This window comes from Pyrgilauda ruficollis, unplaced genomic scaffold (genome assembly GCF_017590135.1).
Source record: "Pyrgilauda ruficollis isolate IOZ18807 unplaced genomic scaffold, ASM1759013v1 scaffold6, whole genome shotgun sequence".
Taxonomy (NCBI): domain Eukaryota; kingdom Metazoa; phylum Chordata; class Aves; order Passeriformes; family Passeridae; genus Pyrgilauda; species Pyrgilauda ruficollis.
The window spans coordinates 649,866-665,373 of NW_024527710.1; the positions used below are offsets into that span (position 1 = coordinate 649,866).

Below are 15,508 nucleotides of genomic sequence, written 5' to 3' on the forward strand. Positions count from 1 at the left end.
TGTGCCGGGCTCAGGGCCGCTGCCTGCCGGAGTAGAGGCGCTGCCGGGCCGGGCAGCGGGGGGAGCGCGGGGGCCGGTCACTCGCGGCGTCAGCCCTGGGCCGGGCGACACAAAGACTCTGTAACGCGGTTGCCAGAGCGCCGCCGGTCGCCTGGTAACCGCCCGCTGCCGCTTTATCCGGGGGCGTCTCCTGACTGGGGGCGGGGTGGAGCTGGAGTCTCTGCGGGCGCTTGCCCGTCGTGTCCCGGGGCTCTTCTCGGCTCCGCTCCCGCTCCTATGCGGGCTGCGGCCGCTGCCCTCGCAGCACCCTGGGCCCTGGCGGGCGGCCCCTCCGGGCAGCGGGTCGCGTCCCAGCGAGCGCGCCCCGGCCCCGCCGGCGCTGCCCCGGAGCGCCATGAGCTCGGAGCCGCCCCGCGCCTCGCTACTCCGGGCCCTCTTTAAGATGGAGCCGGCGGCGGCCGCCTCCGAAGTGCTGGGGGGAGCCTCGGAGTTCGTGAAAGGTGAGAGCGGGGCGGGAGCCGCCCCATCCCCTGCTCGCGGGGTCCCGGAGCCTCCCCCAGCGGGGAAACTCGCTGGCTTCTCTACCGCCCTTCCCCGGCTTTGCTGCCTGCCCGGCTCGGCCCCGGCCCCTGTGCCCGGCAGGTTTCGCGGGCTGCCCGCCCCGGCTGCCGCGGGCACCCGGCGCTGCTCTCCCCGCGCTCCCGGGCCGGGCGCGGGGCCGGCACCTGTTGCTGCGCGCTGCTCGCAGGGTCGGAGCCGCTGCCGAGCGGCTCCCGGCAGCGCGGGGGGCCCGGCAGGGGCAGGGCCCGCGGGCGGAGCGCTCCGGGCGCTCCCGCCGCCGCTCACGCAGCAGAAAAAGGAGCGGCGGAGCCTCTTCCGCCCCGCGGTGACAGGCGTGCCCCGAGGCGGCGGCCGGCTGCCTTCGCTGTCCGACACTGTGCCTCTAATCTGTCTTTCAGATCGTTTGTACTTCGCTACTTTACGAACTAAACCGAAAAGTACCGTAAATACCCACTACTTCTGTACCGATGAGGAATTGGTCTATGAAAAGTAAGTGTTGCGGTTTGCATATTCAAAGTGATCACCTGAGAGTCTCCCCAACACACTTTGGTATATTCTGTAGAATATTTTTGTCCCCTTGGGTTACTTGCACAGAATATGACTATGAAGTTACTCCAAGTGTATTTATTTATTCGCTGAAACTAGTTTTAACAAGGTGACACTTAAAAAAAGACCCATACAAAACAACTGCAAGGCCGGTTAAATGGCTTAAATCGTGGTTGAGCTCAAAGTCTGAGCTGAGCCTTGGAAGATTTGCTTAAAACATGGAGGTCTATTTGGACTAATCACACTTTATTGAATGGTGTCTTAAATAGAAGACTTATTTGGCACGAATAGATAAACAGTAGTTTGTTTTATATTTCCTGTATTTTCCTGTATAGAGAGTATGAAGTTTACAGAATCCTAAGAATGCAATGTTTAGATGTGCTCTTGAAGAGCATCTGTAACTTCTTTTATAACTCTGGTTTTAGTACAGGGTTTTGAGATAGCACTTCTTGATGGCTTTTGTGTCTTTAGAACAGCAGAAAAAATATTTTCTGTGAAGTAAAAGGTTCATGTTCGTAATACACTGACTTCACACAGAAGATAAAAAATAAAACTGATTATAGTTGTGAATACTATTTAAGGACATAAAAAACATCAAACAAATAAAGCAATTACTCTGTGCTGTGGCTAAAAAGTTGGTGCTTTGGACTGCATCTCAAGACCAACTGTTTCCTGTGTGATGATATATCCCTACCTGCCTGACATGGAGTTTGCTGTAGCAGAAGCGAAACAAAAAGTGTGTTCCTATTTTAAGCATAACTTGCTTTCCAAATGACTTAAAGCAATTGTGAACATCAACCATTCTTCCCTCCTTTCTCCCGCAGCCAGTGCTGCTTCTGTGAAGATGTAAACCAATATTCCTTGGTTTTTAGCTTCCTTTTTTTGCACAGCTTATAGTTTCAGGGTATCTTTTCTAGATGTTTTATCTTAAGCTGTGTCTTCTACTGGAGTTCCCAATGGTTCATTCTGAAAGTTGACTTTTGTAATGGGGTGCTTGGGTTGGGAGTAAGTTCTTTAATGATCATTAAGGAATTTTGATTGGAAGGGACCTTTGAAGTATCCTAAGGGAGGGTTGACCTAATATTGAAAGCAGAACTCCACTGGGGAAGGTTCTGAGCAATTTGTGTGGTATGAAAGTGCTACACTTGCTTTAAGAAAGGAAACTTGTATCTCTTCCAGATTTCAATATTATGTTTATTTCTTAATGTGCTTTTAGGAAGTGTGAAGGGCTCTTGTGTGGCATTTGGTCTTGTGGGTAGGAAAGGGGAACAGTTTTTTACTGTTAGTTACAGGTGGCTCTACTAACCAAGGCCTGTAACTGAGTGAGGTATTTGTGTAAGGACGGTGACATGTTTAAAAAAAAAAAAAAAAAAAGTACTGAAAAATTTGAAAGGGTCTGGGGGAGAAAGTAATTTTCTTTAAAATGTAGAGGAAATTCTGTAGGTATATTCCTTAACCCAGTGTTAGCTACCTATGAAGGTGTAACCTGATACCAGATATAATTACTGGGTAAAGGAAGGAAGCAAAATTTCCTTTATCTTCTAGGACACAACTAAAGACTTTGAACACGTAACTCCTGGTGTATGTTCTGAATTGATGGCTCATAATCTGTTTGGCCCATTTTAAAGTTGTTGTCCTGTATCTGATACCATAAAGATATTCTCCCTTTTATGCTCATAAAATGCTGAAATGTGATATGAAAATAAGTGACAGTTACCAGGTGGTACCAAGGAATTGTGTAATAACCTTTTAAATGTCATTGCTAAACTTTCCCCTGGTATTTGTATTGCAGCACCCATCCCTATCAGTGTCTGCAATGTTTGGTAATGCCTGATTTTTTTTTTTTTTTTTCCCTCTCATATCTAAGGTGATTTATATGGTCTCAGGGAAGTAAAAGCAAGTGTCAGTAGAGTTACCATGTTATGTATATTTTAAATATCTTTCTGAATTTGGAAAGCTATAGGTAAGTTGAGGAATAGAATGCAAGGGTCAGTTCTTGGGGAAGTGCTATTTTTACTGTAGCTTCCCTTATGCTCATAAACAAGCTTGACATCAGCCAGTCCCTTGTGTTTCCCAGGCTGCACACAAAGTGGGGGGCCTGACAGGACTTGTCTGCAAGTAGTAGTGGAGTGTAACTTTACTACAACAGATCAGATGGTCTCCTCACTTCCTTAAAAATGCAGTCTTCTTTCAGAGAAAGTGATTAGAAGTATTTGTTACCTGATAGCAAAGTAAATATTTGGAAGTGAGTTTTGAAATGCTGTAGGTCAGAACAGTGGTTTGCAGAATCTTCATGGAAATGGCCTCCTTGGGTGGTTCTTGTGGTCAGAATTCCACAGCCACTTATCCTTTTCAATCAAATCACTTGTTCAGGGAGTTCTCAGGAGGGGGATAAGAGATGTCTGCTCAGGCATGAAATCCTCAGCACCTGTGAGGTGTGTAAATAATTGCATTAATAAAATTGTTTATTGATTTAACTTTGCTTAGATGCATCATTGTAATGACAAGACAAAGATACTTCATTGTACTTGGAAGTAAACTTTTCTTTTGGCTCTTTTTCTGTGTAAATTGCTTTTCTTTGGACACTTATTCTGTTAGCTTGTTACAGAATTTTATTTGGCCGACTTTACAGAGGTGTCAGTTTGCTTCACTGAAGCATTATCTGATCTGAAAACCTCATGAATATGTAGGTTTGGAGTTGCCTGATTACAGAGAGCCTGTTACTGGATCACATAGTACTTAAAAACTCATTATCTTGCTTCCCTTCCCCCCGCCCCCCCCACTCTTGAAGAGACATAAGGAAGTAATTTTTGTATTAATACTATACCCCATTAATTAAACAAAAGAGCTGTAGTGCTAGATCTGATGGTTTGGGAAGTTTGGGGTTGACTTGCTCCTGTACCTTGTCACATGATTTATCACTAAATTATACACAACGTGGGGTTATGTAATCTTGAGCACTTTAGACTTCAGTTCTTATTGAAGTTTTCAACTGTTCTAATGACTTCATAATACTGTCTAACTTAAACATTCACACTAAAAAGATAATAAAGATGTTCTTAAAACCATTTAAGCCTATCTTAAATTGCTAGCAGACTAGAAACTTGCTACTAGAACTGTCACTATTTTAGTTAAATGTGCTGCAATTTAACCTTGAACCTATTATGCCAGAGAAATTACATACAAATGTCTCAGTTAGGAGAACGAGAAACCTGAATGGAATGATACAATTCTGAAATCTCTTCTTTGATGGTTTTGTTTCTGTAAGATTTTCTCAGAGTCTTTCTGAAACTTTGAGGTTTTTCCTGAGAAAGTCTGCACTACTTCTTGTAAGGGAACACAGTCTTTCAGTATAGTGTAGTACAGGTAACTATTGCTTCAGAAAAATGGAGTTAAAAAGAAACAATCCATCTTGATGAAGATTGTCATTTGGCAAATAGACAAACCTTGCCTTGGCAAGACCTCAGTTAATGAGTTAGGCACTAGTAAGAAGCTTTTTATTCTCTAAGAATAGCATCTTTCACGTTTCACCTTCCAGTAAACAGATCTGGGTTGAGAATACTACACTTGACTGGTTAACTTGGCTTTCACATAGTTTTATCAAAGCAGTTTCATCAAACTTTTAATGTCCTTTTTATTTCCGAGTAGTTTTCTCAAACAAAGTCAGAATTTAAATACTGTGAAACAGGAATCTCATCCTGATGATTTATAACGACCTTCACAAATCATAATGGTTTTATTCAGTCATTTGTTCTGACTTTGGATCTCTTGTATAAACAGCTTTTGCAGATCTGATCTCTGACATGGTGTAAGCAGCAATAGAAGTAGTAAATATGATAGTCTCTGTAAATCATGCTTTACACTGAAACATTCTTACAGGCTATGGTATGTTACTTGCCCATTTCACAGCAGTCTTCATGAGAGCTACTTCAGTTGTGTAGCAGTAGAGCAAGACTCTCAAGTGCTCAGCTACAACAATTTTAAATGAGTATCGTTTCTTCTACTGCATGTGTATTTGTAAAGAAACAGTTTGTCTTGCCTGTGGCAAGAGTAAGGATTAGCCTGTCTCGTTTGGCTGTGGTTAAGTGCTGCTTTTCTGTGGCTCTCCAGTAACAGTACTGCATAGGAAACCTGGACTTCTCGATCTCTCTGTGGCTTAAATCATTGGAAAGGAAAAAGAAAACTTAAACTTAGCCTTGTTACAATAATCAGAGCTGTCACATCACACAAAAAGCTGTTCACATCAGTAATTTTGAAAACTTGACCTTGACTATTGGATGACCAAGACAACTTAGTAAGATTGAGTCCAAAATTAAAGCAAGGAAATTCCCCAGCTTAATTTTATACATTACTTTACCATATCTGTATCTGTCTTTGCTTTTTCATAAGTACAGGATAAAAGCATTTGCCAGTAGTACTGAGGAGATTTTTCTTTTGTTTGTAGTAAGAGGGTACCAGAATAAAACAGCTGCTTTCTAAGCTCCAGTTTTGAGTTGGATGGGGATGTAGTTTGTCTAGGAAATCCCTTATGTGCATCTTGGCCTCTGTCAAGATGATGTTTTTCCAAAGGGACTAGGTTTCTGATGTGACCTGAAGGTTCTATAGGGAAACTTTTTATGGGAGAACCTCTTCATTGTTAATTTTTTTTTATATGAAGGAGCACTGGATTAAAAAGCCATGTATCTGGAATAATTATTTTAATTATCTATTACTTAGATCTGTGAGTTGTTGAATTTTGAAGAATCAGGATCTTGATGAGGATTTGGAACTTCCAAGATGAAATGGACTTAATACCTGGGGGGGTTTGCATAATCCAGGGCCTCTGCCCTATTCCTACCTTCAGCTGTTTCCAGCGTTATATTTGCTGTGTCATCCTTGGTCTGTTCAGAGGCATGCAATCCCTAAGCAGCATTAAGCATTAGGAATTTTGTCTCAGCCCAATTAAGGAAGCTCCTAACAATTCACGTGTTACTGGTATCAGTGGACGAGAGGATGAAAACAGTGCTCACCTTTTTTCATGTGCTTGAGAAGTGGGGAGGAGAAACACACTTCAGGAAACTGGAGTTGAAGAAACAAGCCTGAATAGGTAAGATTTCCCAAGCAGTAGTTAGGTTGTAATGAATGTGCAGACTAATCCTCTCTCATCCAGAGAGTCTTTTGCATGTGAGAAGTGTTCAGCTTATCATTTGAAGGAAGCAGCTGAATAGTCAGGTGGCCACTTCTGCAGCACCTGGGCTGCAGAAGCTGTTAAATATAATATAGCTAAATAAAGTTAATATAGCTGTTAAATAGCCAAGCCCAGAACAGATGCAGCAGGGCCCTTGGAGGGTCATAAACCTGAATGTTCCTGCCAAGGAAAGAGGGAGGGAGGAGCAAGGGAAGAATGAATCACGATAAGAGAAACAGTCTCATTGCTTAATTTTAATAGAAGCTGGACATTTGTAAAATGCTGAAAAATTAGCCAAGTTTTGCAGTTAGGGAGCTGTATTTTTATTTCACCAGGTTCTTGGGTTTTATCTTTTGACTTAAGTAATTGCAAGCTTAGGGGGCTCCTGTTTTGGCATGAAAGTGGCTTTATATAATTGCAAGTCTTCAAGAAGGCAAACTTCATACTAATGAGTATACTTCTACTTTGTGCTCCAGTTCTGGGATCTGTACTCCAGAAAATCATTGCGGTTATTAAACGGTGCCTCTGTTTTCAAGTTACTAAACCTATGACTGAACAAGGTGGCAAACAAGAAACATCATGCCCTGATGGGAAGTGAGTGGTAGTATAAAACTACTGCTCTGTAGGGAAAAAGTATCAGGCATCTGGAGTAAAGCATAACTAACACATTTTAGTTTTGAAAGATGATATCCTGGCCTCATAGATTGATGGTGGTTAATATGGACCTTAACAAATTAGGGAGATGGACAATCACCAACTGTATGAAATTCAGCAAGGGCAGGTGCCAGATTCTGCACCTGGAATGGGACAACTCTGCATGTAGGGGCAGACTGGGGAATGAGAGGCCAGAGGGCAGCACCACAGAGAGGGACCTCAGCACACTCTGATTCTGTGGAGGTTATCAATTCAGTTAAAAGTCTGCTGGGCTATAATATTCCTTCAGTGAATGGCACGATCTAATCATTCAGGATAGGAAATCTGTTTATCATTTTTCTCCAGCACAAGGGTCAGAGATATTCAAATGCTTAGTAAAAAGTATTTTTACTAAATGGTGTTTGCTTTTCAGAAGGTTTAGGTTTGAACTGACTCGTGGCACCTTCATGTGGCGTCGCATGGAACTGCAGTTGGAAACTACTTCATACTAAAGGGATGTGGCCTGCATTTCCTTCACCATTAAATTCCCTGGAAGCATTTACAGTAACTGTTTGAGTGACAGATAGAGCAATGGGCTGGCCTTTCTAGGGGGATGACCATTCCTATGATACAGTACAGCAAATGCCTCAGATATAATACTGGAACAAATTACAGGTAGGAAGAAATGGTTCTAGGAGTTTAGTCTAAGGAGAAAACAGATACTAGAAACTTATGCTACTGCTTCCAGGTGGCATCATGGTAGTATTTTTCAAGTAGAGTATTTAAATGTTCAGCTAGTATATTCTGGGGTTTGGCTACTTGGTTTGAGGAGCGTTAGGAAAGCAAGTCCCCGTGGGATGAGGGGGGAGAATAACTTAAGGTATCATTTAGGTACTTGATTAAAACAAAATATAATTAAATGTAATAAATACCATACCTGCCTTCTGCTCCTCTGGTTTCCACCTCTGTTGTAAATAACTGTCTCTCTTAACTAGCTTAAGCTTCTGAGGTGCTCCAGTTACTCTTACTGTTTTTCAGTGCTTTGTTAAAACATCTAGATGTAAAAGAGATGGAAGTAAAATAATATTGGATGAATTGGTTATCAGTGACTATTTGCCTTTTCTTATGTTGATCTTCAGTTTTTGCCAAATGAAATTCTTTATTCGGCTGGTGACTTGGTGTGTCATTTCATCCCCATTCTCTATACCCTGCCCATTTCCCATGTTCCACTTACATTTACTTAAAATTCTGGTCTTGAGATGAAAATCCTTTGGGTGAAGCAGGATCAAGTGTCACCAATTCAAGTATAAAAATGGCCTTTTGTGGAAAAAGTAATGAGGGTGCATAGGATTAAACCCTTCTACTTAAACATGTCAGAAACTGTATTTAGGTCTAGGGATGTAAATTGAAGAAAGATTTTGTAGATCAGAGTTCATTGACTGCAGTACAGAGCCTTGTATCATCTTCCAAAGAACTCTTTTGATTTGAAGATTTGTAAAGCAATTATTTAACTTAGCCCCATCAAAGAAAGGATAATTAACTTATTCCAGTTTAGAGGTATAGAATGGAGAAAGTTTAAATAATACATGTAACATAACCTATCTGCCTTGCATTTCAACCACAATGTTTCATCAGTAACTTAGCCCCATCAAAGAAAGGATAATTAACTTATTCCAATTTAGAGGTATAGAATGGAGAAAGGTTGTGTTACATGTATTATTTAAACTATCTGCCTTGCATTTCAACCACAAAGGCAATAGCTGGTTTATAGTGCCTCTATGGTAGTAGGGAAATAACTTGGGAATTGACAGTGGTTTTGTACATGGGTAATGCTGATGCAGCAGGGACTGAAAGTGCCATTCCTTCGATTGTGTTTGTATTCTTCGAAATATTTTGTTTCTGCAGCATAGACAAACAGGGATAGTACCTGAGTCTTAAACACAGATGCTTCTACTCCCTACTCCACTGTGTTAAGAGAAGCACAGGATTCTTAATGATAATCAGTGATGGAGAAATAGTCAAAGATTGTGACATCTTTAACTTGGGGGCTGAGAGAAGCTGAATGGCTTCATTTTGTAGAAAGACAATTACTTCCTAGACAGACTCAAGTGTATTTTATCCTTATACCCACCAAAATAGAAATTTGTCTTGTGGATAAATTTGTAAATTGATTTTTTACATGTACTTTTCCTACACTGCTGTTCAAATTTAATCATGTGGAAAAGTGAAGTGGATGTATTACTTCATACTGAAGTACTTCTAGCAAATGAATTGTAATAAATCATATCATAAAGCATGGCTGTACTTCTTCAGTTCTTTAGATGAACTATGTATTCAGATATATTCATAATATATAATTCAGATATGTTCATATAATATAATAGATGTATTCAGTTATAGCTTTCAGATACGTTGCTCTCAAAATTTTTTAAAGTATTCTGTATTATAGTAACTATCCCATTCCATGTTTTTCCACAATACCTTAAAAATATTTTTTTCCAAAATAATTTTCATATCATAAGTTTTGCTCTTCAATCTTATATTTAAGTGAAAGAATGCTCTAAAGTTGGTGGAGTAAGATGGGGTGGGGGTGTTTGATTCATGTGTTAGTGCAGCTGTATGGGAGATGTTAGGGAGCCTTCTATATGACTTTCCTAGTAGCTACATTCACACCAGTGTTATTAGAGCTCCAGTTTTGTCTTCTTGTTTGACTTAACTCATACTTGCCCTTAGAACGTTTTTATTTCATCTCTATGAAAAACTGTATGGAGGGTCTTGCTTTATAAACAGCTATTGACCATATTTGACAGACTTATCTTAGAAAAGATGAATTCTGAAGTTAAACCCTGCTTTCCTAGGGCTGCAGTTTTCTCTTTAGTTAACTAAAGTTAACTTCTGTCCTACCTAAAAATTAAGTTCTGGTAGTTGGACACCTTGGTCTTTTTCCCAGCTAATTAGCTTCTGTAATTACATCATAATGTTTTGTGCTGAACTGATTCTTAACCAACGCTTGTGTTGTTACTTGATATTGTGAAGTAGCTGACACTGAAATAGCACTGGTGTGGCAGGAAGGCTCCTCATATTCGAGTGAGCAAGCTAATATGATTGTTTCTTTTTGCTCTGGTCTTGGCTTTGTTGTTTGAGAGAATGTGGGGAGGAGGAGATCAATGATGTCACAAGCACTAAAAAGATGAAGCACTCCTGATTTGTTTTTGTCTGTGCAGAATGGGTGAAGCAGAAGGCACCTCCAGATATGTAATGCACCACGGGCTCAAAGCAAGGCTGACAGGAGCAAGTTGTTCAGATCCTTGTACAATTTGGTTGTGACTTTACAGCCTCTCTGTGCAATTGCTTCCCAGTGTTTGATTGCCCTCAAGGTGGAAGTTTTCTTTTTATGTACAACTGAAATCTAATTTGTTTTCCTGAAAAATAAACCCTTTGCTGGGGGGAGAAAGCTTGATAGGTGCTGCCATCTATTCTGCCATGTGGTTTCAGTACCTTTTTACTCCTTCAAAGACTGTAAGTCCAGAACAGCTTTTTGCTCTCTGATTCCCCAAATAAAATGTATTCTATTTGGGGATGACTGATGACTTGTTTTGTTTTTTAGTAGGCAAGAAGCTTTCTGTCCCTTTTATCAAAAAGGCTTAAGGTAGATCAAATTAAAGCAGTTTAAGTAGTAGTCTGATCTCACTGTAAATCATAATGTGTGCTTCAACAAATTTGCATAGACCATGAAGATTTTTATACACAGCAGGAGAATTACTGGAGGAAGTCTGCAGGTTAAGTTTTGCACAATTCATGGAGAGGGTGCTCTAGAAAAGGTTGCTGTAAGTTGCTTGCATGAAGGTTGCTGTTACTTGTATAGGTGCTTGTTTAGAGGGTTTGCTAGGAAGAGCACTGGGAATCACTACAAGGAGCTCGTGTTGTGCAATAATTTTCCTGTACAAATTACTTCTACTAGCTCTTTCCTTAAGGCCAGAGATTGTTGTTCAAAGGTAACACAGTTTAAAAATGTAGAAGAGAGAAACAAGAACAATGAGAAGTTGATATTTAGAACATGAAATAGATAATAAATTGGAAGAACAGCCTAGAGGCAAGAGGATTTGGGGGACAAAAAGATGTAAAGTATGTATGTAATACCTAATCTCTGGAATAGTAAAAAAAGGTATATAAAGAAATGAGCTAAAACTTCAGACAGAGATCAAGACTAGATGTTATTAAATAAATTTTATCACCCACAAGAAATTCTGTTTAGCTTATTCTTGTTAGTAGGTAATGATATATTCTCATTTTAAGCACTTGTAGAATCTTTAGGATGACATCAGCATGGTTTAAATGTATATCATGTCTTCAAGTCTTCTTTCTGTGGTTTTGCCCAAAACCAGACTGGATATCATGGGATGAAGAAAAAAATTCTGTAGTTAGTGTGTGTATATAATGGGAAAAGTAGTTACTGGACTATCTTAAACTGAAGCTACAAATAAGTTTAAATTAATTGTTACTATTGTCCTTTTAAATTAACCAATAAAGGATTTATCTGTTATTCCATGTGTATTGGCTACGCAGTATCCTTGATTTCCAGTTTTGTTTATCAACAACATGTGTATTGAAATTTGCTTAGCTCTTTTGTATAAATAACACTGTTTTATGTTTTTTTTCCAGTTTCTATGGAGATTTTGGACCTCTAAATTTGGCAATGTTATACAGATACTGCTGTAAACTAAATAAGAAATTAAAGGTAAGCTTAGTTTAAAAACAATGTTCCTATGTTTTTGTATTTTCAAATTTTGTTCTGAGTTTTTTTCCCTCTGAAGAGTGAAAGAAAATAATATGCCCCCATTTCAGCTTAGGTGGTGAAACAGGTGACTGAAGGCTGTGTTCATCTTTTTTTGCATAACCTTAACACTTTGAAGACAATAGTAACAAAAACTCCTGGTTGTGTCACCACAAATTAGGAGTTGCAACTAATGAAGTGTATATGCTGGTCTGAATAACTGAAAAATCAGATACTCAAGGAACAAAACATGGGTCCTGAAATCCCACTGTTTAAAGTAAGTCTCAGTGGAAAAGGGCTAGGGGCAGAAAAACAGAAGGCCTTGGGACTGTGAGAGCACTGCTTGGCAACAGATAAGACATGGGTGTGCTATCAACACAGTTTTGATGACAAATCTAAATCACAGCATCACACTGGCTGCTGTGCCTAAATCCCAGCTCCATCTCAGCCAGTCTTGTGAGCATATGTACAGCTGCAGACTTCACTTTCTCCAATACCTGTGAAGAAGTGATTTGCAGCTTGTATAGAAAATCTGTGAACTGCAAGAAATGAAACAGATTTTTTAATTCCAAAATGCTGATTAATATAACTTGTGGGCAGATAATGAGGAGACCTTTCACTAAATATTACAGATTTAAAATATTTTATCATATAAAATATTAGACCTGTTACTGACAGAAGGGGGAAAATGGGGCAACAGATGTGATTGCTTTGGCCACTGTTAAGAGGGTCCCTTTATTGAAAATGGCATTATTTTCAGAGGCACAAATGAAACCTTTAGTTAAGTTCATTCATGCTACCTGCTGCTTTCAGGGGTATGCTGAATTCCATGAATTCTTAAGTGGAGGTTCTGCAAATTAAAGGGCGTGTAGAGTTGCTGCAGATTTCTGGAAAAAAAAAGGAAGTGCTTCTAGTGAAAATTTACATTGCTTCTTACTTTAAAAATATGCTTACAAAAAGTTAATCTCTACTGTTTGTAATTTTGAATGCCTGTGCTTGTATTGGGGAAATGTTGGATTTGCCATTTGATAACATCAGGCTCCTTATAAATACATTATCATCCTATTTTGCCGTGCTACTACCCCATTCAAACACATGACTGTCATGGTTTGAGGCTCCCAAAAAACTCACTTCCTTCTTAACCTATGACAATGACCAATGGTTCTTACTCAGTAGGAATCTGTTTTTTCACCTTAATTCTCCTGTTTGTGACCTTATATTTGTGTTATTAAAAACTGGAGTGTGCTTGCTCCGTGAAGCAGTTACCCTAGAGGAGAACCAGTAATCAACCTCCTATTCTAACTTCACTGTGCCTATGGGAACTAGAGAGATCATTTCTATCTTTTCCAGATTCGGATTGTGATTGTGGTCAGTTTGGGACCTTAATACAGTCTCATATATTACTGTATGCCTTCAGTCTTGAACCTAGGTACCAGGAGTTTCACCCAGAAAATAAGTATGCAACTAATAAATATCTCAGGGGTTTTTTTAATGGTTCAGTATTAAACAGGAATGTGTCTGCAGTCTTTATTTTTGTTCTAAGACCATCATCTTGCTCACTGAATGAGGCAAGTGAATCATCAGAAGTGTCTTGTAAGGTGATGGAGATTGGATGTTATGATGGGAAAAAAACCAAAGGAGCTAAATTAACTCTTTTAGTGGGAACTATTAACCCTGATAGTTGCAGGGTTATTTTAGCAAACTGCAATGCCAATTTTAATGTAACTTTTCTAGGTTTTGAGAAGAGTGAATGTACGTGCACTGCAGGGTGAAGGGTACAGGTGGCCAGGACCAGAACAGAGAGGTCTCCACTGGGAGGAAGTGTAGTTTGTTGCCTCTGGCTTGCCAGAGGCTAATTCCAAATAGGTTAAATTAAACTCCTAGTGCCTAGGAGAGAAGGGTAACCTGAGAGTGTAACCACTTGAAAGTAATACCTGGAACCAAACAGCTAAAGCTAGGAGTACTGCCAGAGTGGTATAAAACTTACATATGAATGGATTCCAGTCTGGCTGATTGGCACTACCCCTGGGGCAGGCTGGTACTGCTAATGTAAGCTTTGCTCTGCTAGCAGTTAAAATCTGTGCCGCACTCTCCTAATTTAGATGCCATGTGCAGTGGGTAAGTAGGCTTGTAAGACAGACCCAGGGCTGAAGCCTGCCTCTGCATGTGTATTTACATGCCCCAGAGGAGTGCATCTGCTAGGGACTGTAGGCCTAGCTACAGTGACTGCTCAGCTTCCCCAGGCAAGAATTAGTCACCGTTTGTACACCTCATCTTCTTCTGTCTGTCCTTCACACGTGTCCTCAAGAGGAGTTCTGGAGCCTGCACTACAGTGTTCACAAGTTTGTGACCTGTGACTTACCTGCCCTACAGCAGCAAAAGTATGGTAATTCTCATGTGGCACCAGGTGATATTTAAGCAACCTGGGATGAGTGTTTCAGAGATGGGAAGTGCAGATTAAACTAAGGACAGAGATAGGGCCCTGTTGGGAAGCTGCTGCTTGCACACCCTTGCCTTAAGGGTGCCCTGTGACCAGCTGCAGGAGTTGTTTGATCATAGGAGTAAAAGAGTCTGCAGATTGTCATGGGGTGGTTGCTATTGCCATACTGCAGCACTTTTGGGACCCTGAAACAATCACAGTGCTTAAGCCCAGATGATATGGTGTGCTTGGTTGGATAAGCACTTAGTGTACTTTACTTAAGAATAGTCTTTCAAGTATGGCACAAAAAGAAGTTATTTGTAACCGTGCGGGGTTTGGTGTGGATACGGTGTCTCAAATTTAAGACTTAGGCTTCTTTAATTTTAAAACTTCTATGGATAGGAACAGGAGAAATGAAAGTAGAGATCTCATTGAAACTAGAAAGCTCCACAAGCTTCCCTTTCAAATTTTTCAGCTATATCTCTTTCTGTTTTGGGAGAGAAGTTTGACATGAGGCAGTATTCTGCTTTCCCCTCTCCTTTTGCTGTGGACTGGTGAGGAAGGAGGATATTGGTTTGAAATGTGCTAGTGGCAGATCAACATTTGAAAGTAAACTGTTGTAACTTTATGCTGACTAATTTTTTTTTAAACAGTAAATACCTCTGTTCTGAAGAGGTAAAGAATTTATTCAGATATCCATTTGCTGAGAAAATTTGAGGCAAAGTCTTGGCTGTGCCTTAAAGGAAAACTTTTTGACCTTGTTGTATTTGTAATTTTTCAACTGTTGATTGCTGTAAAGATGATTTTCACTATCCAATAGTCAGCAGCAAGGAAGAACTTGTCTGTGCTGTTTTCCTACTTGGTATTTGAATTCTGTTCAGGGCAGAAAACATTTGACTAAGGAACTGGGCTTCATTTATGAATGAAATTTTTTTCTTGTTTTTTAGTCTGATTTCACAAAAACTGCTTTTAAAAAACTGTTGTGTTTTATCTGTGCATAGCCTTACCCATTCTCAATAAATTAAGGAGCAGAAGTAATCAGGGAGTGTTGCTGATATAAATGATACAATATTGAAGATCAAAGGCGGGAGAGGAAAGGTACTGGCAGGCTTATAAATTATGGGGTTAACTTTTGCATGGTAGCTGTATTGCTGCTGAATCATAGAGGGATTTGGCTTATTTTTTTGTTTTACTATAAATAAACTGCTAGGCATAGAACTATAGTAATTGCAAAGCATCTCATTTAGGACAGCCTAGATTTTGAGGCAGGGTTGTAGGCACGTGTTTAAATGAATTGATTTGTATTAAGTTTGCCAATCTTGTACTCTTGTCTATTCACAAGTACATGTTACCTATATGTACACCTGCATATATATAAAAGTAGAATTTAGAGTAGATCAAAGCTTAT

General features: G+C 40.1%; 1 protein-coding gene across 3 annotated transcripts in view; it reads left to right on the forward strand.

The window, feature by feature from the left end:
* Positions 1 to 15,508, forward strand: part of CDC14A (cell division cycle 14A) — a 52,504-nt gene continuing 36,996 nt past the window's right edge. For all 3 annotated transcript variants that reach the window (XM_041483044.1, XM_041483045.1, XM_041483046.1), the window contains exons 1-3: positions 1 to 500; positions 960 to 1,050; positions 11,570 to 11,645. In XM_041483044.1, coding sequence (XP_041338978.1) covers positions 395 to 500; positions 960 to 1,050; positions 11,570 to 11,645 — 273 coding nt within the window. In that variant the 5' untranslated portion in view covers positions 1 to 394. The remainder of the gene's footprint in view (positions 501 to 959; positions 1,051 to 11,569; positions 11,646 to 15,508) is intronic.